This window comes from Caretta caretta, chromosome 5 (genome assembly GCF_965140235.1).
Source record: "Caretta caretta isolate rCarCar2 chromosome 5, rCarCar1.hap1, whole genome shotgun sequence".
Classification (NCBI taxonomy): Eukaryota; Metazoa; Chordata; order Testudines; family Cheloniidae; genus Caretta; species Caretta caretta.
In genome coordinates this window covers 101481166-101508430 of record NC_134210.1, presented here as the reverse complement: position 1 = coordinate 101508430, position 27265 = coordinate 101481166, and the positions used below count along the sequence as shown (strand labels likewise).

At 39.1% G+C, this 27265-nt stretch overlaps 1 protein-coding gene and 1 long non-coding RNA gene across 2 annotated transcripts in view; one reads left to right on the top strand and one right to left on the bottom strand.

The window, feature by feature from the left end:
• The window catches only part of DOCK8 (dedicator of cytokinesis 8), a 138513-nt gene extending 119921 nt beyond the window's left edge, over positions 1 to 18592 (bottom strand). The window contains exon 1 of the mRNA XM_048849840.2: positions 18435 to 18592. Coding sequence (XP_048705797.1) covers positions 18435 to 18487 — 53 coding nt within the window. The 5' untranslated portion in view covers positions 18488 to 18592. The remainder of the gene's footprint in view (positions 1 to 18434) is intronic.
• A 53-nt stretch (positions 18593 to 18645) lies between these two features.
• On the top strand, positions 18646 to 20691 carry LOC125636561 (uncharacterized). The gene is made up of 2 exons (XR_007356641.2): positions 18646 to 19306; positions 20316 to 20691. It is a non-coding gene; the product is annotated as an uncharacterized LOC125636561 (long non-coding RNA).
• Positions 20692 to 27265: the final 6574 nt, after the last annotated feature.

Genomic DNA, 27265 nt, shown 5'->3' with positions numbered 1-27265 from the left:
TTAACTATTTCTGCTAAATTAAAAATATTGTGCACTAGGATATCTGTACTACATGAGTTTTGCAAACAAACTCTGCTCGCTAGCTAGATCTACAATGACACTCACTGAGAAAACAAGAGCCAGATTTTACCCTTAGATATACACAAACTCAACTTCCATTGGGCCCTGATCCTATAGAAATGACTCCATGCAGGTGCAAGGGTCCATGTGTTGAACCATTTGCAGGACCAGTTTCAACCACTAGTAGTTGAGCAAGCATTCCTGAGATTGTCCCCAAACATATAGATATGGCAATAACAGTGCCGTGCTCTTATTTGGTCCCTGTTTTTTTGCGTAATACTCAATGAGACAACTGACTGTAGAGAAAATGTCATAAGGCTTGATTCTGCTGTCACTAAATTCAGAGGTGAAATTCCCACTGGGTCAGATTCCATGTTGCAGTGATCAGTAGGCACAACCCACAAGAAAAGGAGAGGGGTGGGGGAAAGCAAAGGTAGCTTTATGCCACCTTGGGGCCTCCGACATTTTTGGCTGCACTTGGGGGTTGGAGCAGTCCCTGCTCCTACACCAGGTGAATTTTCCCAGGGGCCCATTGACTTTCAAGTAGTATATGCAATCCTGCAGCAATTTTTCCAAACAGCTCATTATAGTTGTGACTTAACAGTTCACCCCTCCCCCCCCCCGCACCTAAATCCTCTCCTAAACAAAGTGTACAATTTGTATAATACTCTTAAACCAACAGTGCAATCGTGGTTACAGACAGCAGGTTATTAAAGTGTAATTAAGCCCATGGGCCACATTCAGAGAATACTGCCGGTGCGGAGCTCATTGCAGGACGAGGGCCTCAGAGCTAGAACATGATTTAGGTTAGTGATTAGGCCTAAATGATATAATGGAACAGAAAAGAAAATGAAAACAAGTTACCTTCTCTTTTTAGAATATTTTAGACCCTCTCTTGGACACTCCTAATTGACCTAGTTCACTTGAGCAATAATTTAAAATGGTGATAGCTCGTCTCTTAATTTTATGCTCATGTCATAAAACCACAGCCAAAGCCCACTGAAATCAGTAGATTCCCAGCAAGATCAAGGACCTCTGGGTCAGGCTCACAGCATAATGAGAACAAGTGGCTCTCCAAATTGGGTAGTACCAGTCACATAAGTAGGATGAGGGACAGGCAGATCACAGCTATAAGTGCCCAGAAGAGGGAGAATCTTCTGATGAAGATGTCCAAGAGAAGATATTCAAAAGAAAAATCACTACTCATCAATAACTCTATCCACATACAGTTATATGGAAAGCCAATTGCAAGGCAAAACGATGTCTTGAATCACTCTCAAAAGCAAAAATACTAATTAGCAACTGATCGGTAAAAAATTCACCAATCGCAACAAGAAAGAAACAAAAGTATTAGAAATGAACAGGCCATTTTCAAACTTCGAACATTCATATGCCATGAGCTTCCGAGGCCCACAATGGAATGGTAATGCAATTAATTCATTGAACTGTGGATGAGATGAGAGAGGCTGAGTGATCCCCCGCTGAGGCACATTAGTCTGCGCTACAAAAAAAGTGCTGGAGACTAATCACATGTAAGAGAAATATGCTTTTGTATATGGACAATCATTGTATCAATATTAGGAAGTAATATAATAAATTGTCTTTAAAGCAAAGATACAATCGCACATAACGTATATAGCAGATTCTTAGGATTTCACTCTAAAATCTACCCGTCAAAGTTTTCCTCCTTTGAACTGGATCTGCTAAAGACAGATTTGAAAAGAACACAGCAGGCACTGTGGTGCCACGGTGGTCAGAGGTACAGTACAAAACTTTGAGTAAATATAAAACAGAGCAGAAGAGAATGGTTTTTAAGCTCACAGAGATCTTTCATCAGCTGGAAAGTGGAAACTTTTAAATAGAGAAAAGCTGGTCTTAAAGGTAAGTGTCTGTTGTATACACCTTTTAGTTGACATCATTCAAAGGAAATCAGCAACTATCTAATTGGAGGAACTGGTGAGAGAAACTTTTATCACTCAAGTTATCTATCCAGCCAGTACTCTTAGAGAATTGAGAACAGGCTTCTGAAAGAGCTTCATTGGCTACAAAAAACCAAAGAGGTTAACTAAAAAGGGGGAAAGAAGGAGTCTCTCAAAGGATGGGTGTATATATGCATTTACACCGGGGCGGGGGGGGGTCCATAAAATACAGCAGAAAAAATCTTTATTATTATACATGGACTGGTTTGGCTTTTCCTACTTTCTGTAAGAAAAGTAACATTAAACAGAATTATGCATCCATTTATGATTTTCTGTAAAAAAAACCAAACATGTTGCCTATGCTTAACTTTATGTTAAACCTTTGTTAATCTGAGGAATGGACCTGCTTGTCTAATAGCGATGAAGCAAATCATCTACTAAAATAATTCTTCTGTGGCTTTATTCTCAGGTTTGAGAGTTCTCTGGTTGCAACAAACAAAAAATTCTGCTAGAGAAGAAAGTAAACAGGGCGGGGGGGGGGGGGGGGGAGCCAGAACCACAACAGGTCAGACTACAACCCAGCTCTTTAGCTACAAAGCATAGAAATCTATCTCAGAGATTCTTTTCCCTTCTCACTACCAATGGAAGTATTTTCTTTTAACAGAGTTCCCTGGTTTTCCTCTAAATTTCTAATCTGGCCTTCAGGTACCACAGCTCTGCTTCATTACCTCCTTCTTCACAGGTGTGGTTGATCTGGGCTAGCAGTTCACTCTTTGTCTGCTGCTGCTCAGATAGGGCCTCTGCACTCTGTCATGGCCTTATTCAGGGTCTATCAGGTTAAGAAATACTCTGCTTAGGAAGGGAACAAAAATCCCAGACTGGACAACTGAATTTTAATTGCTGGACAGTCGTGCAACGTCTTCCCAAAGTCAGCATGGGGTGCAGCAGACTGTGCAGAAATGGATGAAGAACTCTGGGACAGAACATCATCCTCATCTTTATGTTGTCAGCTAGTTAGTAGGAAACTCAGGCAGAAGGCCAGTTTTCATTTTCATCCGTGGTTAGACATGCCAGTCATTCAATGCACTCAGAATTTTTAAGCACTCCAGTTTAGCTGCTTGTTCTTCAGGGAGAGGAATATAACATACACACAAATTAACTTCAAGTAAACTATTTCTGGCAGTGTGGGGGAAAGAGCAACCACATTTCCCTACCACATAAACAAATTGAAGACTCAGGATTCGGTCACCTTGGTCCATGTGCTTGTGTATTTTTAAAATCATACTCTGTGGATCAAGCACAAAGGATATGAGGTAGTGCAAGAGATTTGTTTGTGCATGCAGTGGTGGCTTCTGTGTTTAAGGTATTAAATGTATAGAACAACATTTTATGTTGTCTCCCAATCTCATTATTACTTGCTAGGTTTAGAGGAGAGAAAACAGCCAAGGAATGCATTTACTGTATTTACTTTTTCAGCTACAGTTTTTCATGTGATCAGTACACTGGCACTTCCTGGAAAACAAGGAGCTATATGAAACTTGAAGATTCAGTTTAATGCACCTCTGTTCTCAAACTGCCTGTAAATACATAAAATTAACTTGTAAAAGTGGATGTAAAAATGGAATTGGACACATTAGATCATTCCTGAATGACTTCACACAGCATTAATTTTGAATGGAAAATTATTTTTGTTTGAAAAAATGGGATCTGTGATTAATAAAGCTCATCTGTTACCCCAATGTGACTGAAAAATGTAAACAACATACAAAATTATATACATAGGTCACCTGTACCAGAAAAATTAATCCAATTTTATCTAGTCTTATTATTCAGTGCTTGCTTCTGGGTTCTCTCATACTAGTTTACCAAAAAAACTTAGATCAAAAGTTCCTTTAATGCACTTTTGAATAAATAAGACTCTGAACTAAACCATTAAATATGCATATCCCATAGGAAAGCTGGATCTGGATCCAAAGTTAAAATTTGCAGCTAGGGCGTCTCTCTGCTTGTTGCTGGGCTGTTTAAATTGCTTTCTGTAGAAAATCTTGGATTGTCAGCAGTATAGTCTAACCAAATCAAAAGGATGAGTCCTTGACTGTTCTATCAGAACAACTTCTAAGATATTTGTGCCTTCATTTACACCCAGGCTAATATTTTGATTTAGTATGTCATAAAGCAAATGACAATATGCTCCTTTTTAATTTGTTGCATACTTGTACTGTCTACAGCTTCCTATCAATCCAGAAACATATTCCAACAAAATTATTATAAAGAGAGTACAAGGACATTTTATTCCAGCTCACAACTTCATCTGAGCTCAAAATAAATGTAGTTCCATACTGGGGCAGAGAATATAGTTTTGGACTTCTTACTCTTGTTATTCAATCTTTCATCCAGCAGAAACACAAGGCATTTCCACTCAGTGTTTATTTTCAAGCCAGATACAAAAACTATACCATTAAAAAGTTTTTCAAAGCAAATCCAAGGACTGCATTAACAAAAGGCTACTGCAATAAAAGCAACTTTGTAAAATTTACAATTAGCTTAACAGTTTGAAACTTTTTCTCTCTCTTTCCCCCCACCTTACCCTTGGCGGGGGGGTGGGGAGGGGGAGACTACTACCAAAGCTTAGAAGTAACTAAAAGACTCAGACGTTAAATCTGGCAATCAGTATCAGTCCATGGAATTAAGTCCTTCTTTTTCGCTACTAACTAAAGACCCATGTCTGGACATTTTTCTCTGGAGTGGAAGGGACCTTTCCTTCCATTCTGTATCATGTTTCTTTTACAGCTGGCATCTTTGGAGGAGTTCACAATACCATTCATGTGAATGAAACGGATGTATCCTACTGGCTGTAATAACAGCAAGGCCACTTCAAAAGCCACAGGGACAGCTAAAACAAATCAGCTATTACACAGATTAGCAATAGGAGTTGGAAGAACATTATTTGTGCTTTGACCCTGCCGTGCTTTGACCCTGGTTCCCCAAGGAGGCAGGATTTTGCGTATTCAAAGTTGTGGCATTTTTTTGGCGTGCCTTGCAATTTGTTTCAGAACAGCAAGATTGGATCCCTGTTGTGATGTTTCTGCTGACACATTTTGGTCTTTATACAGTTTTCCTGTGGCTGACAGCTTTATTACTGCTTCCTTAGCCATTATTCAATTCTAGTTTAGAAGGTGCAACTGCTACTATGTTTATGTTCCCCTGTGGCTTTAAACCAAGGGGGACATTGAAATAGGGTTGGCTACTATTGTAAACAAAATAATTTCCCCCAAATTTGGACAGTTGCTTTTATTATTATTCTTTGGTCATTTGGAAAGCAGACAGGAGGGTATAAGCCTGTTGCTGATTCATTAAAAATTAGTGAGAAGCAGGTGTGTAATTGGAATATAAAGTAAAACTTGATTGTCATTTTGTCAAATGTGTGATTTGCATCATGCCCAGCACCATGATATCTTTATACATGTAAGGACTATACAGTCGCTATTGGTTGGGTATTGCCTGTGATGATGATGATGATGACTGATCATGATTTAATAGTTGTGTTGCAGTAGTTCCCAAAGGTCACAGTAAGGATTGGGGTTCTGCTAGGTGCTGTATACATATATAGAGAGACACAGCTCCTGTCCCAAAGAGCTTACAATCGAAACAGAAAGAAAAGGAGTACTTGTGGCACCTTAGAGACTAACCAATTTATTTGAGCATGAGCTTTCGTGAGCTACAGCTCACTTCATCAGATGCATACCGTGGAAACTGCAGCAGACTTTATATATACACAGAGAATATGAAACAATACCTCCTCCCACCCCACTGTCCTGCTGGTAATAGCTTATCTAAAGTGATCATCAGGTGGGCCATTTCCAGCACAAATCCAGGTTTTCTCACCCTCCACCCCCCCACACAAATTCACTCTCCTGCTGGTGCTAGCCCATCCAAAGTGACAACTCTTTACATAATCAAGTCGGGCTATTTCCTGCATAAATCCATGTTTTCTCACATCCCCCCCACCCCCATACACACACAAACTCACTCTCCTGCTGGTAATAGCTCATCTAAACTGACCACTCTCCAAGTTTAAATCCAAGTTAAACCAGAACATCTGGGGGGGGGGGGGGGTAGGAAAAAACAAGAGGAAACAGGCTACCTTGCATAATGACTTAGCCACTCCCAGTCTCTATTTAAGCCTAAATTAATAGTATCCAATTTGCAAATGAATTCCAATTCAGCAGTTTCTCGCTGGAGTCTGGATTTGAAGTTTTTTTGTTTTAAGATAGCGACCTTCATGTCTGTGATTGCGTGACCAGAGAGATTGAAGTGTTCTCCGACTGGTTTATGAATGTTATAATTCTTGACATCTGATTTGTGTCCATTTATTCTTTTACGTAGAGACTGTCCAGTTTGACCAATGTACATGGCAGAGGGGCATTGCTGGCACATGATGGCATATATCACATTGGTGGATGTGCAGGTGAACGAGCCTCTGATAGTGTGGCTGATGTTATTAGGCCCTGTGATGGTGTCCCCTGAATAGATATGTGGGCATAATTGGCAACGGGCTTTGTTGCAAGGATAAGTTCCTGGGTTAGTGGTTCTGTTGTGTGGTATGTGGTTGTTGGTGAGTATTTGCTTCAGGTTGCGGGGCTGTCTGTAGGCAAGGACTGGCCTGTCTCCCAAGACTTGTGAGAGTGTTGGGTCATCCTTTAGGATAGGTTGTAGATCCTTAATAATGCGTTGGAGGGGTTTTAGTTGGGGGCTGAAGGTGACCGCTAGTGGCGTTCTGTTATTTTCTTTGTTAGGCCTGTCCTGTAGTAGGTAACTTCTGGGAACTCTTCTGGCTCTATCAATCTGTTTCTTTACTTCTGCAGGTGGGTATTGTAGTTGTAAGAAAGCTTGACAGAGATCTTGTCAAGAGACAAACACCTACAAGATCTCTGTCAAGCTTTCTTACAACTACAATACCCACCTGCAGAAGTAAAGAAACAGATTGATAGAGCCAGAAGAGTTCCCAGAAGTTACCTACTACAGGACAGGCCTAACAAAGAAAATAACAGAACGCCACTAGCCGTCACCTTCAGCCCCCAACTAAAACCCCTCCAACGCATTATTAAGGATCTACAACCTATCCTAAAGGATGACCCAACACTCTCACAAGTCTTGGGAGACAGGCCAGTCCTTGCCTACAGACAGCCCCGCAACCTGAAGCAAATACTCACCAACAACCACATACCACACAACAGAACCACTAACCCAGGAACTTATCCTTGCAACAAAGCCCGTTGCCAATTGTGCCCACATATCTATTCAGGGGACACCATCACAGGGCCTAATAACATCAGCCACACTATCAGAGGCTCGTTCACCTGCACATCCACCAATGTGATATATGCCATCATGTGCCAGCAATGCCCCTCTGCCATGTACATTGGTCAAACTGGACAGTCTCTACGTAAAAGAATAAATGGACACAAATCAGATGTCAAGAATTATAACATTCATAAACCAGTCGGAGAACACTTCAATCTCTCTGGTCACGCAATCACAGACATGAAGGTCGCTATCTTAAAACAAAAAAACTTCAAATCCAGACTCCAGCGAGAAACTGCTGAATTGGAATTCATTTGCAAATTGGATACTATTAATTTAGGCTTAAATAGAGACTGGGAGTGGCTAAGTCATTATGCAAGGTAGCCTGTTTCCTCTTGTTTTTTCCTACCCCCCCCCCCCAGATGTTCTGGTTTAACTTGGATTTAAACTTGGAGAGTGGTCAGTTTAGATGAGCTATTACCAGCAGGAGAGTGAGTTTGTGTGTGTATGGGGGTGGGGGGGATGTGAGAAAACATGGATTTATGCAGGAAATAGCCCGACTTGATTATGTAAAGAGTTGTCACTTTGGATGGGCTAGCACCAGCAGGAGAGTGAATTTGTGTGGGGGGGTGGAGGGTGAGAAAACCTGGATTTGTGCTGGAAATGGCCCACCTGATGATCACTTTAGATAAGCTATTACCAGCAGGACAGTGGGGTGGGAGGAGGTATTGTTTCATATTCTCTGTGTATATATAAAGTCTGCTGCAGTTTCCACGGTATGCATCTGATGAAGTGAGCTGTAGCTCACGAAAGCTCGTGCTCAAATAAATTGGTTAGTTTCTAAGGTGCCACAAGTACTCCTTTTCTTTTTGCGAATACAGACTAACACGGCTGTTACTCTGAAACCAATCGAAACAGAGTGACATTAAACATTAATAAACAGAAAGGCTTACATTGTTGGGGTTTTTGTTAGGGTTGTTGTTTCTGAAGGTAATATGTGTCTGAGACACTACTTTTTTCAAACACACACACACTGTTAAGAGTCCAATCTCTCTCCCATTATGGTTTATATGAATTTTAACTTTGACATTTACAGGAGCCAAAGCAGCACCTATAATTTATCCACAAACTGGAGTAATTGGGAATGCTCCTGTGAGTAAGAAAGCCTGCAGAATTTGGCCCTAAGTTTACAAATAAATTGTTACAAAGAGACTTTAATGTATTTTTTATCTGATGACTCTGGAAATAATTTCATTAGAACATGGAAAATTAAATCGTTTGCACACAATTTTTTACTAGCAGCTAATTATATTTTCAGACAAAGATCAAACACAACGCCCAATGTGAACACTTTCAAGCTTTGGGAAAGCTTGGACTCCTGTTTAATTTTACTTTGGGTAAGGGTTTTGCTGCTGTTGTCATTATGTTTATCACCAAACACAGATTACACAGTTATTGATCTAAAATATATGGTATCCAGTCACGTTCACCTGCACTCTAAGGAAAAATACTAGCACCCAGTTTGGCTGTGTGACGGATTACTGAAGTCTAGAAGGAAAGAGTGGTTCCTCAATTTCTAACCTATTCTTAAAAGTTATTTAAAAAGCAGACATTTCATATAAGCAGCAGGGCAGCGGATGATTAAAAGACCACAGAGGAAGAAGTGGTACTGTGCCTACTTATGTTATATCTTAGCAGAGAAAGGATTTCCTCCAGAGCACAGTTCTTGGTTTCAAGACAGTGGTTGTACAAGTTAAACCTACAGCCTTAGTTACAATAAACTTGATATTCTAAGGACTTCTACAGCAAGTGAGATCCGTTGAACTCAGACATCATTACAGAAAAGAGCAGATTTTGACTTAAAGAAGAGAAAGACCTTTGTTACAAAACCTGAAACAAACCAGAACAGGTGAAACTGGCTTTACCTGGCATGTTTTCTATAAAGACAAAACTTGAACCAGATATTTTAATCTTCTGGCAAATCACATCTGAATTTCAAGTGAACCTGGCCCAGGTTTTTTGTTATTTTGCATGGAAATCATATCAGATTCAGTGGTTTTACATGGCTTGATACCAAACCAGATAAATCCTGGCAATTCTGGCAGAGTTGTGCTATGAATTTTGAAGTACATTCAAATAGTCTGAGAATGAAGTAAATGATGGACTCTCAAAGGTTCCATAATAGCCAGCTTGTGAATGGAAACATGCAGAGTTGGCCCTTTGCTCTAATTCTCACTCCAACATGCCACTTTCTCCTGCTATGTGAGAAGTAGCCAGCCTGCAGGGGTTTCAGAAGGGAACGATGAAACACTTTTGCATTACATCATGCAGTTGTGGATTGCATTGTGGAGTAGTTTCCTTGGTCACTAGAAGCGCTGTACAAGCAGCTTCCCAAAATAAGAACAAAGCTCTCACATGAGACTGGTATGTCTTAGGGTTGCCAAGCCTCCAGCATTGGCCTGGACTCTCCAGGAATTAAAGATTAATCTTTAATTAAAGATTATGTCATGTGATGAAATCTCCAGGAATACATACAACTAAAATTAGCAACCCTAAATTTTCTGCAAAAGGCCCATGAAAAGAAGCTGCAGATTCTGGATTTGAATTTGTTCAAAGTTTGAGGATATTGGAGCTGAAGTTTTGGTTTGAGCATATTTTACTGTAGTTACATTTTTGATGGCAAGCATGAAGGTGGGTACATTATCAATTAAACTCTTTCCAGGGTATTTTTTTCTTCATTAGTGATGATAGTCTAAAGTATGTTTTTTTAACACCAGAAAACTTCTAGTTGAGGAGGAAAAATGGCAAATAATTCCAACCGTTCCAATAAACTATCATGTTTGACTACTATATAACCTAAAAGTGGCAGAGGATGTAGAATATGTACAGTTTGCTTCCTTACCAGTTTTCACAGAAAAACAGAAGTAAATGTTTAGAAAGATGAATACAAACCTTCCCGCCTGGCATCAGATGGGATTAACATTTTTCTCATACCACAAATGTATTTTTGCTGAGTAGGATTAATGTTTGCCATGTCATAAACAAAAGAACTGCTCCATAAATTACAGCATAAACATCTTAAAGTACTTTAGATGTTTAAAGTAAGTGTGAAATCTGTCATCAAAAGGTATAATGACACTTTCCACAATGCTGTGACACAGAGTTTTGTTGGTCAGAGACTAAATTTTATTTCCTGTCCCTGGTCATCTGCCATAGGTCATAGAAAAGAATAATACTTCTATCACACAACAGGGATTCCACTGATTCTAGTGGTACTGTTACCTCTTTCTTTAAAAGAAACAAAAACAAAATAGACCCCAAATACAATTAAAATATGATAGCCTTCACAAATAACTACTATAACAAACAAATGGAGATATCTAGAACTATCTGACTCCCTGGCAGATGACGATTATTCTGATGTTTACTTAATATCTATTCGTAATGTCTGTCACTGAATGAACCTCAGTGGCTTTCTGATTCCATGGCTACTTCTTATTCTAAACAGTTCTTTCTGCAGTAGCTTCTTCGGCGGCCCACAGTGGATCTGCATTATGGAGCCTGCATTTGCTGCTCCTGGTATTTTTCACTGATACATGACTGGACTGGGTGTCTACGTACTCCTAATTGCTGACTTACTTCAGTGGCTGTTCTCACATCTTCTTGTTTGGATATGGTTATAAACCAACGGGCAGATTCACCAGCCAGAGAAGGTAAAACATTTAAGTCCTTTTCCTCAAGGCTCCCTTTATTAACTCAAAAAGATGAAAAATCACTTGGCAACAACCACCACCTTTTTAGCTTTCAGAAAGCTGGAAGAGGATATGTCCCTCTGCTTTCTTTTTATAGTCCCACCCTAGACCAGCCATGTAATAGGCAGGGAACCTTTCTACCTCTTGTACATTGGGCCATAGGAGTGCCTATACACTTTGTCACAGTGATGTATATGCATTCTGCAATGTTCGCTTACAAACCTACCTGAGCTTTGGTCTTCAAAAACAACAGACGCAACCAAATTTCCTCCTATGATGTGTTACCTCTCTAGTATGTTTTTTCGCTATAAAAGCCAGACACTTGCCCCAAATAAACACATCTGTGGCAACAAGAAAGATACTTATAGAGATTTCTTTAAACATTATACATTTGAATTAACCAATTAGGATTATGGTGGTAATCTTGAAATAATATTTGTATAATTTAGAAATACAACTCGGTGTCCGTTCCGTAGCTTGCTCCCATGCTAATTCAGAGCCCATCTACACTGCATGAAGAAACATGGGCTAGCACAGTTCTTTGTCAGGGTTAGGGACATCCATATCATCACTCATTTTATTGACAGTGTATAAAACATAATAGGCTACAGACTAAAACACAGGCTAAAAGGTTATTCCTTAACATGGTTACAGAATTGTCTTTTCCCAACCACACTGGAGATTAAAAAAAAAAAAAAAAAGCTATAACACTGTTATTTTCCTGTAGCGAGATTCTTAGGCATAAGGTTTACAACATTGTTTGAACACACAGTTTTAATTTGGTTGTGGTAGAACTGGGTAATAACATAGTTTGATGTGCCATGTGGAGGGGGCCAAACCTTGAGTTTAAAATGTGCTTTAGCTCAAGTAGAGATCCAAGCCAAAACATGATTTTTTAATCCTGTTTCTAAAACATGGTTTGGATCCCTCCACAATGGCCAGTTAAATTGTGCCTCAAGCAAATGTAAAGTATGATTAAGAGAGTTTTAAAACATATTAAAAAGCACTAGGCCTCATACTAATTTCCCTAGTCATTAGAAACACACTGACAAAGGCAAATTTATTATCTATAGGGCTGATGAAACAATAACCTTACAGACAGTTGAAAAGCTTGCTGTGTTATCTATAAAGCTTTTTACACTGGATGTGATCCAACACTTCATCTAGTATAATGTTCCTGACTCCCTCTGTGGTGAAATTACTTAAAGCTCAGTAGTCCCTGTAAGGCACATCCCTCCCTTGGAGTGGGGAAGAGGTGTAAAGATGCATTCTCCCCCAGGAAGTACCCAAGAGACAGTCTGCCTTAGGGAGCAGCAAATGCAGGCACACAGAGGCATATCATGGGGTGGAGCTTACTCCAGAGGCCCTAACTGAGGTATAGTGGGGGTAGAATCGTGGTCCCAGCGCTTCTCCACCAATGCGATGATCCCCGGGAGCAGTCTGGATATACACACATGTGCAGTGAATGCAATTGCAACTGACCCTTCTGAATACTGTGTGACGGAGAATGGCTTAGGCCCTGATCCTCAAAGATATTTAGGCACCCAACTCCTATTGATGTCTTGTGCTCTCTCCCTTCTGCACGTCTCCATAAAGGACAGGCATAATCTGGTTCCTGTTTAAATACAAGCCCAGAAGATTCTAGGACAACAAAGCCATGATAGCAAAGAGAAGTCCTTTCAAAGGTTTGCTGTGAGGAAGGGGGAGACATATGGCTTTTTGTGAAGATGTTCACGTGAATAAGGCTTGTAAGATTTAGTCCTCAATAAATAATTGGAAAAAAGTGAGTCGCTATTAAGATCTGTTCAGCACCTCTACCAGTGATGTGCAAAGGGAAATGCATATTTCCCCCTCTTGGGAAAACGTTCCAGTATGCCTAGTGACAAAAGAAGGAAATAAAGAAAAGTAAAAATGAATGAAAAAGAAATAGTAGTATACAATTATTTTTAACTGATATTCCTAGCATAGTTTGTCAAGAATCCCCTATAGCTGAGGCAAAAGGATCTAAAACAAAAATAATAGCATACTCAGTATTTAACAACCAGGATACATCTCTAGTCTGCAGCCTCTCTGCACATGGAATTCCAAGTAATTTCACATGGAAGATTTACAGAATCAGCCCCATAATATTTAATTTTTATGTAAATAAAAGTCTAATGAAAATTGGCCTTTGTAATGAAGGAAACTACTAATAGAAAGGCTGTTGCATATGAAATATGAAACGGATATAAATCCTATTTTATTCTTAATCTGTTATTAGTGGTAGATGATGCACACGCCAAATACAAAAACACTATTATCTCACAGATGTAGTATGTGAAAAGCAGTCTGTTCCCATAACAACAGGCAACTTTAGACTGTATTTTTCATCATTTCTAGCAGCAAAGATTAGGCTCACAAAATGAAAAATCTGTTTTAAAAAAAGGCTCAATAATGATTTTCTAAGCCACTGTGTATTGTATATTTAAGGAATGGATTTCAAATGCATTCAAATTTATTAACATTTGAGTGCCTTTAAATGAACTAACTAGAGGCATGATCTTGCAAAACCTTACTCACTTGAGAAAATCTTGCTTACGTGATTAGTCCCACTGGAGAAAGCTCATGTGATGCAGGCTCAATCCTGCACAACCTTTTTGTCACATTCGGCTCTTACTTGTTCGTGCAACTAATTTATTAGATAGATTTGATAAACTGTAAAAAAGGTAATTTATCCTATCACTGCCATGCCAGTATAAGTAATTGAGAGAACGGCTAAATCGTCACCCTTTATATTAAGGGTGCATTTATGTTCATAAAGGATTAATAAAAGATTAATTGATGTTATAAGCATGCTACATACATGAGAAGTATGTGTTATAGATGGCTATAAGAACATCAGTAGATGGTATTAATTTGATTATAAGCCATGGATATAACCAGCCTATTGACCTAACAATTTATTAAAACATCTATCAATAATTTTTAGTTCTTTAAAACACATATATTAAGGTATCCTTAATATAAAATGTGATCAGGATACATTTTTAGTACACTTCCCAAATACAAAGAATCTTTTTGTAATTTTGTTAACTACATTCTCATTACAAAAATACAAATTCATTAAAAGAAATAGCTTGGCCTAAGCATCAGAAGTTCTGAAATAATACACATGTATATCTTTTTGACTTGCAGATAATTAATATCTTGTGTTTATCAATATAATAAATGGTTTTACGCAATCCAGTGCAAAATGTCCATGCCAGGAACCCATAAATAGGGCACAACTATTAAGGCACACTGGATGCATTCTGTTCTGTCTCTGAGACCATCTTACCCTGTATGCTCCATCTCTGCAGTCGTGATAGGCTGTCATGCTCTTGAAGTATGTCCCTAACTTCTGATTAGTTTGAACTAACTCACTGAGGGCATTCTTAGAGAAAGATCTTTGCCCTTTTATTTAAGCTTGATACACTTTAGAAGGTAATGTAAGATGTACCTGGTCAACCCAGCTATTTGATGTTAGCTTGGTATAACTGGGAAGGTCACTGGATCACCTTATTTGAATTGGATTAGGTGAGGTTGGATATGCCTACCCTGCAAATTAAGGTGTGATTGCAGGACTGGGTCGTATTGGCTATGTGTGAACCAACACATAGTAAGAGACAGTCCCTGGCCTGAAAAGTTATAATCAAAGGCCCTGGTTCTGCAACATACATGTGCCATGAGCAATTTTATGCATGTGAGTAGTATAGTTAAACACTTGCTTAAGTGGCTGGAGGATCAGACCGCACAGGATGCAACTGACTGGTAACAAGCAAACAAAAGGAGTGGGGGAGGGAAGATTAGGGTAACAGTGACAGGAAGGCATGCTTATGTATACAGACTACATGCAAAGCTTGCAAGTTTGAAGGTATTTTAAGAAATGAATAAAAATGAGACATGTTTTAAATTAACATTGCTTGTAACATGATAACTGTTCCCCTGCACTGTTTGCAACCCAAATGACTTGCACTGTCCTAGTGCATGAAAACCAACAAGTGAAATTGACTATAAAATAGACACCTCTATCTTCACTGTAAAAAGTGAGACAAGTGCAAACATTAAAAGCTGAGTGAAGGAAATATTTAACAAACAATATAAATAGTGTAAAGTGAAATGAAATGTTAGTACACTTTCAGTTTTAGTGATCAAAGGTGATATTTATAGGTAAAGAATACTTTTTACATGACAGTAAGAAGGTGGCTGGCCCTTTAAACAAAAGGCCACTGGGTGTACCTCCACTTGTGACTGATCATCTGGGGGACAGCTGATGCTGGGATCAAACTCTTTGGGGACAAGGATCATCTTTTTGTTCTGTTTGTACAGCATCTAGCAGAATTGGGTCCTGGTTCTTAACTAGGGCCCCTAGACAGTGCTTACATAATGGTGGCAGCTGGGGTGTCAATCACTTTCTACAGAAATGAAAGTGACATCACTTCTGGCTGTCCTCCTGCCCTCCACCAAACCTCTCTCCTGCAACCTCAGCCCCATCAATTCTTCCCCCTCAGCCTCACCTCTGCTCCTCCTGAGCTCTTGGGGTTCTCCAGTCCCCTCTCCCAGGCCTGGGGGGCTGTAGTAGGGTCCCCTCTTTCTCTTCCCAAGGCTGGTGTTGCAGGGAGGGAAAGAAGAGGCGGGAGGAGTAGAACTGCCATCCTATTGCTCATAAGAGGGGACGAAAGGGGAGGCAAGGGCAGAGGAGAGGAGAGAGTGGAGCCATTCTGAGCTGCTGGGCTTTTTCTTCTGGCATGTCCCTCCTGCGAGAATGGTGTTGCCTCCAGAGGGGAGACTGGCTGCTCTAGGCCAGGAGGTGGGGAAAACAGCCAATCAGAGGGGGCTTAATATAAATTTTATTTCACCCGTCTGAGAGCTGTTGCAAGCAGGCACACTTTAAGCACTGCTGCTAGGTGCTACAGTGATACAAATAAATAATAATAATAAAATAAATAATTAAGAAGTACCAGCAAGTAGTTCAGTTCAGAAGCAGGAAATAGGTAGGCTCCTACAGGAGACCCTGGGGCAAAGGAAAGAACCCAGGTTATATAGGATTCTCAGGCAGATGTCCTGTAGAATGCTGCAGGGAGCAGGCTAGGAATAAGAAGGGAGAGGAGAGGCTTGCCTAACTCCCAGACAGGAGGCCTGTAGAGAGTAATCCAATAGGGAGCAGATAGGCCCTTCCAGAAGCCCCCTCAGGGGAAAGGAGACGACTGGTAAATTGAATTTGTGTTTAAATGTTTCATTTTGAAGGAATAAAACCAAAACCCTGAAGAAAGGAGATTGAATTCCACGGCTGGAGCGTGTTCTATGCTGCATGGCCTGACGAATTAGCCCATTGATTTACAGTTACTTATCTTGACAGTGTCTCTTGAAAAAAAAAAGTGAACATTGCTGCTGTGCATGAAGTTTGCTTTTGTTGAAGACCAAGAGCCAAGTGCTACTGTCAATGGAATAATTCACATAACACGGCAAATAGGATTTGGTCCATATAGTAGTAATCTGTCACACTTGAAGAGGGGACTAGAACATAATTTCTGCTAGTAAATATACACAACTTTTACCATTCTCGTCACTTTTCACATATGTCAGCTCTATAGAACAGAACCATTCCTGAATAATGCTTGTAAACTAAATCTAATTATTGTTAAATTATGATCATAGATTCAGAACATGATGGATTTCAATCTTTGTTTGTTTCACTACACAAACATTCAGCATTGACACTGCAAACTATAAGACAAATTTAAAAGGAAAACAAAACTATTGGTCTAATTTCACAATTTTTCTCTTTAGCCAATCTTAAATGAGGCTTGGATAGATAATGCATAAGGCCAATTTCACTGGTATGCTTCAGCAGCTTTGGCAATACAAAGTAACTGTAAACAGTATAAGAGCAGCAAAAAGCAGCCAGAGTGACTGATGAATCTGGCCCTAAAGGTAGAGAAACTGTAATACGACCCAGTCCTTCACTCCTTACTCAAACAAAGGTCCTGCTGAAGTCAATGGAAAATTTGCCAAAGAAAAGAGTGTTGGATTAAGTCATCCTTTGGAAAATCTTTCAATATAATCCCACACGGTTGTAAAGAATATATTCTTCCAGCAACTTGAAATGAACTCTTGAAGGGTTTGGAAAGGTAAAATGATGTGCAATTTGTGATGGGACAATTATCATGGGAAAGACGTATATGTATGATAATATAATCGTTTTCCTTAATAACTGTAAACGCCATCTCTTTCGACAAATTGCTGAGGAAGTGGGGTTCTATGCATTTTGGGGTGGGGGGGGCGCTCTGGCACAGAGATGGTCTTGCTCACTGTCAGTAATAAAATCATTATCCTGTTTGTTCTTAGACATATTGGCAAACTCAGTTAATTTGTTTTTAAAACCAACTACCTGGAACTGAGGCTTTTGAAGCGAGATAATTAGGCTGTACAAAAGACGCCCTGTATTTTCTCTTAGCCTAACAACACCAAAATAAATGTCTTGATTTCTCAATGCTACCATAACACACACACCAGCTGAACAATCAGTACTTGCCTCTGAGAAAAGGCCACAGTTTAAACTCTATGAGAATGAAAGATTAGCAGTAAAAGGATGGCATAGTGGAGTTTAAGGTTAGTCTTGACAGGGTAAAAATTAGAATCACATTTTTCATTTTAAATCCTCTGGTGATTCATAATATAAAAAGGCAGCATGTGAGAAAAATGCTAGGTGTCATCTTAATACTAACTGCATATAAAGAAAAACCTTGTGTTGCAAAAGTATCATCACAGTCATAAAACTATTTAGGCTCTTCCATCTAAAGAGGGGATCTCATACATATAAAACCTCACCCCACTATGTGAGGAGCAGAGTTTTCAAGCGGACGCAGGGCTTGTCCTGACAAAGGAATTAAACCTTAGTAGCAAACCACGTGAGGCATCTGACACGTCCTACCTGTCAGAAAAATAAACCCAGTATGCCGAGTGAATAAAGAACCAACACACACACAAATGATCAGTTTTTCCAGGGAGGGGATTTCTAGAGCGAGCTTCTTCAGGAGACAAAACAAAACAAAACAAGTTGAGTCTAGCCAAGGATACTGCTGTGCCAAGAGTGAACAAGAACGAGACTTTAAAATGTGAGGTGTCCATTATCTTATAAAGCAAAATTCACGATGCGAGAGACATGCTTTAAACTTAACCCACCGAGCCGGAGCCTCCCTCCTTAGGAGGGAAACTTTGGCAGAGCTCCTTAGCTATCAGGGGCGTGCAGATGGCTCCACGCCCGAGGTCTCGGTGGGACAGGGAACCCACACCCGAATCATTCATCTTCTCGCATGCAGAGCTGCTGCCTTCCCCACCCCCGCCACGGAAAGTTTAGAGGTCACGAAAAGTCTCTTACCTGTTGATTTTCAGGGCAAATGCCCTTCTGTCAGCTGCGGGTAAAGTGGCCATGCTTGACAGCGTCCCTCGGATTTTAAGATCCCTAGGAGGGGAGAGGCTGGTAATTTCCACCCAGGGCGTTTATGATGTGTACCATACCAAGGGCTAAAGAGAGAGTTTCATCTGACAGTTCTGGGTGGAAACTTCCGCATTTCACCTTCCTCACTGAAATTGGCCAAGTGGGAGGGCTCAGCTACTGACTTACCCTCTAGAGACCAGCCTGCCCAATTCCGGGGCTCCCGGTGCGCTGAAAATCAAAATACCCGGAGCTGCCTGGGCATCCTTCCCCATCAAGCCCTCCCGTTTGGTAATTCTGGTAAGGATCCTGCCCGGCTCCAATTTTATAATTGGACTATAATGGTCCCTTGATAGGCGGCTGGAAATTCAGCCCTCATTCTGAATATAGCTTTTCGCCTTGTTAGAAACCTGCTTCGATATGTTTGACTGGTCCAGAGGGGTTCACGCAGGAAGATGGGAATTTAAATAGGCACTAAGGATGGACTAGTTCCCCCACGGTAACCGGAGAGAGAGCAAAGCGTCTGTCTCCCATGCTGTTTGGAAACTTTGTTTGCTAATATTTCGGCTTCCTCTTGCACAACTGGAAGAAACGAATCTTTGCAGACTCTGAAGGAGGCTGACTCTTCTCAGTTGGTGTCACTCTCGCTTGTACTGAAAGCAACTTCCAGCGGACTCTGGGCTTGCAAGAAAACCATTACATTAGATTAAAGGGATTCTTCCAGTGAGGATCTCTACGATTCAGTTCTGATCCCATCCTTCTTCTGGGGACAAAATGTTTCCATGCAGCCTCTTAAGAAAAATTATGGCCATTTTGTAAGTTGTTTCCGCCATTCTTTGTACACAACAAATAAAATCCTTTCTGGGTGTGAATACTCAAAGGAGTAATACGGGATGATAAAATGAATCCTGTTATTAAATAAATGTCATGCTCCAGTGAGTGGTAGGTACAACTAAATCCTCAAAGATGATCGTTCCAATCGTGTACCAGCTGAAAGGTGAACTCTCATTATAACTTAGAGCCAGGATTACATTAACACAAGAAATAGAGGAGGAAACGTTTTTCTCCTTCCAGTATGTCCCAATTTCCACTGGATGAGACGATACTGGATCTTTACTTAATATGCATTTTTACTGGTATAAATTTGTACATATATGTTACTGAATCAAGCTATGTGTAACAAAGGGGTGAGAGACAGAGACATATACTAGTTACCATTGTACAGTAACCAGAAGTTGGTTCTGTATAGTGGTGTAATTATATTCACTATTGTACTTCTTGTTCCTCCTTCTTTCCCTTCATTTGGGGAGGGGGAGTGTTAGCTTAAAAGGACATTTTACAGCTTTTTTTAAAAAAAATTGCTTTCCACTGGTGTAGTCCTTGCATAAGGTACAGCTGCTTTTCTGCAACTTTAATTTGTGCCAGAGGCAGACAGCTATGAATCAGGGAGTCACAATCAGCTCCCTGACAGCACACTCTCTTGACTGTGACCACATACAGCTTGGGCACAGTGGAAAGTCAAACCCTTGATATTCCTAAAAAATACTGTACAGACTAGTAATACTGGGTATTGTAAAACCCTATATTTCATTATTTGTTTATGGTAGCATCTACAATGTGCTAGGCACTTTCCAAACATTCAAGAAGCATCAGTCCCTACTCCAAGAAGCTCACAATCTAAAGACAGAAAGATAAGAAAACACAATGTAATGGAACAGAAATAACAGGAGGCAATTCCCCATTCATTCCCTAATTCATCTGTGTTAGCTGTAGTACTTTATACTGTAAAAATGTTTTGTAATTTTTCCTTTTCTTCTTCTGCAGGACCCACAGAGGGAATTGATCCTTGCTGCTCTTTCTTTTTAAAAATCATTTTTAAAATTCCTGTTAAATTAAGTTCATTTTATTCAGTATGCTATGTATTTTTCTAGATGTATTTTCAGCATTTCTAAGTGTTCAAGAACAGCTGAATAAATGCTTCAGACCCTGTTCTACTTACGAAAAAGGGGTGGGAGGGAATTGTTGAGTAAAGTTCAGCAAGTGCTTTATCGTAACAGCTCAAATGGCATGGGACCATGGACCTCTACAGTCCTTGCTTGTCTAATGGAGTCCCCTGAGACATACAGTTCAAAGCTGTCCACTGCTAATTGATTAAATTAATCAGTACTACCATTAATAATTAAAGATATATTTGTATATATCCTGCAGTCTATATTGCAAGTGTCTGTTTTGCTGTCTGCAACAATTAAGTGCACATAGCTAGGTCCTTGAGAAGCACAGAGAAATGTTCTTGTAAGTTAAAAGTATTTTATTGATTACATGCAGAAAAGAATACCTATAAAAATAAAAGTCTCCAAACCACTAGTATATTTAGCAAATACACAGCATACATAATTACAGCACAGCAATCGCTGCTCTCTTTTTTTGAAAAGGTGAGTGATCAGGAACTTACTCCAAAAGTACATGTGAACAGCAGAAGCTGCTAAACATTTTTTTCATTTACTGTTCCCTGCACTCTTAGGTCTTGTCTGCATCAAGGAAATTTACCAAAAAATTCAAAACAGTTTTAAAATTGTTTGGAGCACCAGAGTATGGACAAAGCACAGGCTGATGGACCCATTTTTAAAACTGGTCTATAGTCTTGTCTATCCTAGTGTTCCAACTGGTTTTAAAACTGGTTTGAATATTCTGAAAAATGTCCCCAGTGTACAGAAGGCCTTAGGGCCTAATCATGATCCCATAGAAATCAAAGGAAGCAGGATCTGGCCCTAAGGCAGCAATTTGGAAAGTGCCAATGAGATGCCAAGGATCAAAATGCTGACTAGAAGACAGGCAACATCTACAGCTGAAGAAAACTGTTCAACCCATAGACTATATGATCTGTATTTCAAGGTGCCATCTAGTGGTATTTTACACGACAGGCATTTCCAAACCCCTTTTTCCCCTCAACAATCTCACAGTAAGCAAGCAATTATCACTCCTTCATTACCAGTGATATATCTGCAGAGAATCAGTTACTGTGTGCAAATTGCTGAGTGGCACAGTATTGGTATATGTATGATAGACAAAGCAGTGTAATATTTTATCATTAAATTTGCCTTTGCTGCTCAGAATAAAAAGGGAGGGCAGAGACTTTTTTGTGCCCTATATCTTTAGGCAAGAAAGGATTCTCATGTCAATCTCATCCTGCTCTCATTGAAGTAAATGGAAGTTTTGCCAATAACTTTAATGGAAGAAAGTTTGGACCCTTAGCACATACACTACAGTGCTTAATTCCAGATTCCAATAATTACCTGATAGCCTGTAAGATGCATTTGTGCCAATAGGAAGATTCATTTTCCAGTTGCTCTAACAGTCCAACTGCTAGAAAACCCTCTGTCTGAGGGATTTGGTGATGTTTCACCCATTACACTAATGCAAGAAAAAGACAGAGAAATATAGAGTGGACAGTATAATTGGACACTCTTGTTTTATATAAATATAGAAAAGTGTCAAATTTTGCTCTAATTTACATTGATATAAATCCCAATTAACTCCAGAAAGTCAGTATATTTACTCCTGACTTACATAAAGTTAACAGAGCAGAATTTAGCCCATGAACTTCAGAAAATAAGTATTTTACTAGTCCTTATCAGTAACAGTAGGAAGTAGGGCTGTCAATTAATAGCAGTTAACTCACGCAATTAACTCAAAAAAATTAATAGCAACTAAAAAAATTAATCACAATTAATTGCACTGTTAAACAATAGAATACTAATTGAAATGTATTAAACATTTTGAATGGTTTTCTACTTTTTCAAATATACTGATTTCTATTACAACACAGAATTCAAAGTGTACAGTTCTCACTTTGTATTATTTTATTACAAATATTTTCACTGTAAAAATGATACACAAAAGAAATAGTATTTTTCTTAACTGCTCTCAAAAACAAAACAATGTAAAATTTTAGAGCCTACAAGTCCACTCAGCCCAACTTCTTGTTCAGCCAATCGCTAAGACAAACAAGTTTGTTTACATTTACATGAGATGATGCTGCCCGCTTCTTATTTACAATGTCACCTGAAAGTGAGAACAGGCGTTCACATGTCACTTTTGTACCCAGCGTTGCAAGGTATTTGCAGATATGCTAAACATTTGCATGCCCCGTCATGCTTCGGCCACCATTCGATGCTCGTTAAAAAACAGTGCATTAATTAAATTAGTGACTGAACTCCTTGGGGGAGAACTGTATGCCTTTGGCTCTGTTATACGCACATTCTGCCATAAATTTAATGTTATAGCAGTCTGGGATGATGGCTCAGCACATGTTCATTTTAAGAACACTTTCATAGCAGATTTGACAAAACACAAAGAAGATACCAATGTGAGATTTCTAAAAATAGCTACAGCACTTGACCCAAGGTTTAAGAATCAGAAATGCCTTCCAAAATCTGAGAGGGATAAGGTGTGGAGCATGCTTTCAGAAGTCTTAAAAGAGCAACACACAGATGCGGAAACTATAGAACCCGAACCACCAAAAAAGAGAATCAACCTTTTGCTGGTGGCATCTGACTCAGATGATAAAAATGAACAAGCATTGGTCTGCTCTGCTTTGGATCGTTATCGAGCAGCACCCATCATCAGCATGGACGCATGTCCTATGTAATGGTGGTTGAAGATGAAGGGACATATGAATCTTTAGTGGATCAGGCATATAAATATCTTGCCACGCTGGCTACAACAGTGCCATACGAACACCTGTTTTCACTTTCAGGTGACATTGTAAACAAGAAACGGGCAGCATTATCTCCTGTAAATTGTAACCAGATTCGAGGCATGTCTTCACTAGCAATGTTAAAGCGCTGCCGCAGAAGCACATTAGCGTGGCTCTGTAGTCGCGGCACCGGCCCTCGGAGAACTCTCCCAGCGCTGTAAAAAACACACCCCCGCAAGGGGAGTAGCTCCCTGCACTGGTGCACTATCTACACTGCCTCTTCACAATGCTGAAACTCGCAGCGCTCAGGGGGGCGTTTTTTCACACCCGTGAGCAAGAAAGTTGCAGCAGTGTAAAGTGGCAGGGTAGACAAGGCCTTGGTTGTCTGAGCTACTGGCGGAAGTAGGACTGAGTGGACTTGTAGGCTCTAAAGTTTTACTTTGTTTTATTTTTCAGTGAAATTATTTTTTGTACATAATTCTATACTTGTAAGTTCAATTTCCATGATAAAGAGATTGCACTACAGTACTTGTATGAGGTGAATTGAAAAATACTATTTCTTTTGTATTTTATAGTGAAAATATTTGTAATCAAAAATAAATATAAAGTGAGCATTATATACTTTGTATTCTGTGTTGCAAATGAAATCAATATATTTGAAAATGTAGAAAACATCCAAAAATATTTAAATAAATTGTATTCCCTTGTTTAACAATGTGATTAATCAAGATTAATTTTTTTAATTGCTCGAAAGCCCTAGTGAAGCAGTAAAATCAGTGGAAATAGAGTAGTAAAGAAATATACTTAGAAGAGCATGTGAAACTTAAAACCATACACTTTTTAAAATTTCATTTTGGTGCCATTGCAGCTTCAGAAAGGGAACTAAGCTAATTTTACAACCCTCTGATTTCCTTTTTCCTTTGTATGTAGACATTACGGATAGTCACACTAACAATCAGTGGCATTTTCATGCCTCCAGGGGAAGTTGCACAAATTTAAGAGAGGAGAAGGATGGGAGGTATGAAAGCATTCAATTGTTACTTTTAAAAAATAATACTTTGTTGAAAACTTTCTTTGGTTATCTTCATAAGAAACACAAACTCAACAGAGGAAATATAAAAAAAATAACAACTCCTTCGCCGTATTCATCTCCTACCCCCCACACCCGCAAAACCTAAAACATTACAAATAAGCAACCTGCTTGGTCAGGTCACATGAATCATTTGAGTAGGTATTTAATTGATAAATAAAAACAACTCTTTTTTAAAGTGCCCTCTGCTGAGGCACTTAAGACACTGCAGTTAAAAGATGATAAAACAGCATAAGAGAGCTATTAATAAGCAAATAAAAATGGTAAAAAAGTAATAAAAAAGCAACATCATTAAATCATTCAGTGGGTATGTCTGACCCCTTTAGGGTTTGCATTTTATACATATATTCTTCCCATGCTTCTCCCATCTGTATACTATATTTAATAAAATATGTGTGAATGATCTCTCAGACTCTGATCTTGCAAACATTTTGATGTTTATCCTTACGCATGGAATAGTCTTACTGAGTTCAAAGGTTAATCATATGCAGTCATAATCTATGAATAAGTGTTTGCAAGATAAGGACCTAATTTTGTATGCTCCTCTTCCCCAAAGTATATAAGCATCCATCCTGGCAAACACTTATGCACAATGAACCTTACTCACAACTAGTTCCATGGAGTTCAATTTTGCAATTTTGGAGTTCAATTTTGCAAATATGTATCCCACTCAAGCTTCTCTTCTCTAGACTAAACATATCCAACTCTTTCAATCTTTCTTCGTCAGTCATGTTTTCCAAACCTTTTATCATTTTTGTTGCTGTCCTCTGGACTTTCTCCAATTCGTCCACATCTTTCCTGAAGCGTTGTATCCAGAACTGGACACAATACTCCCGTTGAGGCCTTATCTGTGCTGAGTAGAGGGGAAGTATTACTTCTTATGTCTTGCTTGCAACATTCCTGCTAATACATCCCAGAATGACGTTTGCCTTTTTGCTGCAGCAGCACATTGTTGACTAACATTCAATTTGTGAGCCACTATAACCTACAAATCCTTTCTGCAGTACTGCTGCTTAGCCAGGTATTCCCCATGTTGTATTTGTGCATTTGATTTTTCCATCTTGAGTGTAGTACTTTGCACTTGTCTTCATTGAATTTCATCTTATTGATTTCAGACCAATTCTCCAAATTATTAAGATCACTCAAATTCTGATCCTGTCTTCTGAAGTGTTTTGTCATCTACAAATCTTATAAGCATACTCTCTACATCCAAGTAACTAATGAAAATATTTATTAGTATCAGACCCAAGACAGACCCACAAGGTACTCCTCCGAGGAACACTGGGAATTATTGCATGCTCTGAGTAATGTCTTTCAATCAGTTGTGTACCCACCTCATAGTAACTTAATCTCAAGACTATTACTTCCCTAGTTTGCTTGTGAGAATGTCATGTCAGACTGTATCAAAAGTCTTACTAAAATCAAATATATCATATCTTCTAATTCCCTTCATATGCTAGGCCAGTAACCTTGTCAAAGAAGGAAATTGGATTGGTTTGGCATGTTTTGATCTTGACGATTCCATGTTGGCTATTACTTATCACCTTATTATTCTCCAGGTTTGAACAAATTTGATTGTTTAATAATTTGTTCCAGTATCTTTGTAGGTATCAAAGTTAGACTGTCTTATCTATAATTTCACAGGTCCTCCTTCCCACCCTTTTTAAAAATAGGTACAATGTTTGCCCTTCTCCATCCATCCTCCATGAGTTCTCAAAGATAACTGCCAATGATTCAGAGATTACTTAAACTAGTTCCTTAAGTACCCTAGGGTGAGTTTCATCAGGCCCTACCAACTTGAATACATCTAACTTATCTAAGTATTCTTTAATCTGTTCTTTCTCTATTCTCGTCCAAGATACTTCCCCTTTGTTGTTAATATTAATTGTATTAAATACCTAATCACAGTTAATCTTTTTAGTGAAAACTGAAGTAAAAAATGGAAACAATTCAGCCTTCTTTGTGCTGTCTGTTATTTGATGCTGCAAACACTATGTACCTACTTAAGTTTACATGTCAGTAGTTCCCTTAACCTCTGTGAGGTCACTCATGGGTAAAATTAAGCATATGCTTATGTGTTTGCAGGATCTAGACCCTAATTTCCACCTTAGAATTTACCTGCCTACCTATTGGTTTCATTAGGCTTGAATTCCATTTTCTGAAGGATAACCACTTGGCTCAAATCAACTCTTGAACCTGGCAATGTATTTGTTATTTCCAATAGCACCCACATTGTGTGTGCTGGATGCTTTCCAAATACAGAATACACACAATTGCTGGTCTGAGAAGTTTGCACTCTAGAGATGTTTAAGTAAACAAAGGAACAACAGGAACAGAAAAAAGGAGCAATAAATATATTGCAGTCACAAGACTATTGTTAAGACTGTCAGAATTTTCTGTTTATAAATAAGGCATATAAATTATAATTAACTTACTCATTTAACCAGTTTTTGTTTAGTAGGCCTGCCTACTATGATTGTTATGATATGCTTTAAAAGTTTCTATACTGACTGAGCCTAACAATTTTAATTTCCTCCTTCTTTTACTTTAGGATCTCTTTAACTAGGTTCCTCAGTTTTGTTTTTTGTTAAGTTCCCTTTTCAAAAGTTTGTCATCACAGTGCTAGGTTTTAGTATGACTCCTCTCTCGCTGACTTTGAACTTCACTATATTGTGCGCTCTAGCAAGAGCTATTACAAGAAGTAACCTTTTCACTACTAAATTCAGCTGCAAAATTCATCTTTCTTTCCCAGTGTTCTTACCCTGTCATCCATTTTTGAATCCCTCCACTGGCTCTCCATTCTCCACCACATCAGATTCAAGCAATTTGTGATCACCTGCAAAGTTCTTCAGAACTACCTCCTCCTTATTTGCCCATTATCCCTTTCTCCCCAACCTATGGTGCTAGTCTCAACAACCCATTTGTCCACTTCTCCCAGTCCCACACACTTTCTTCCAAATTGCTCCCATGCATCCACTGCCCACTCTG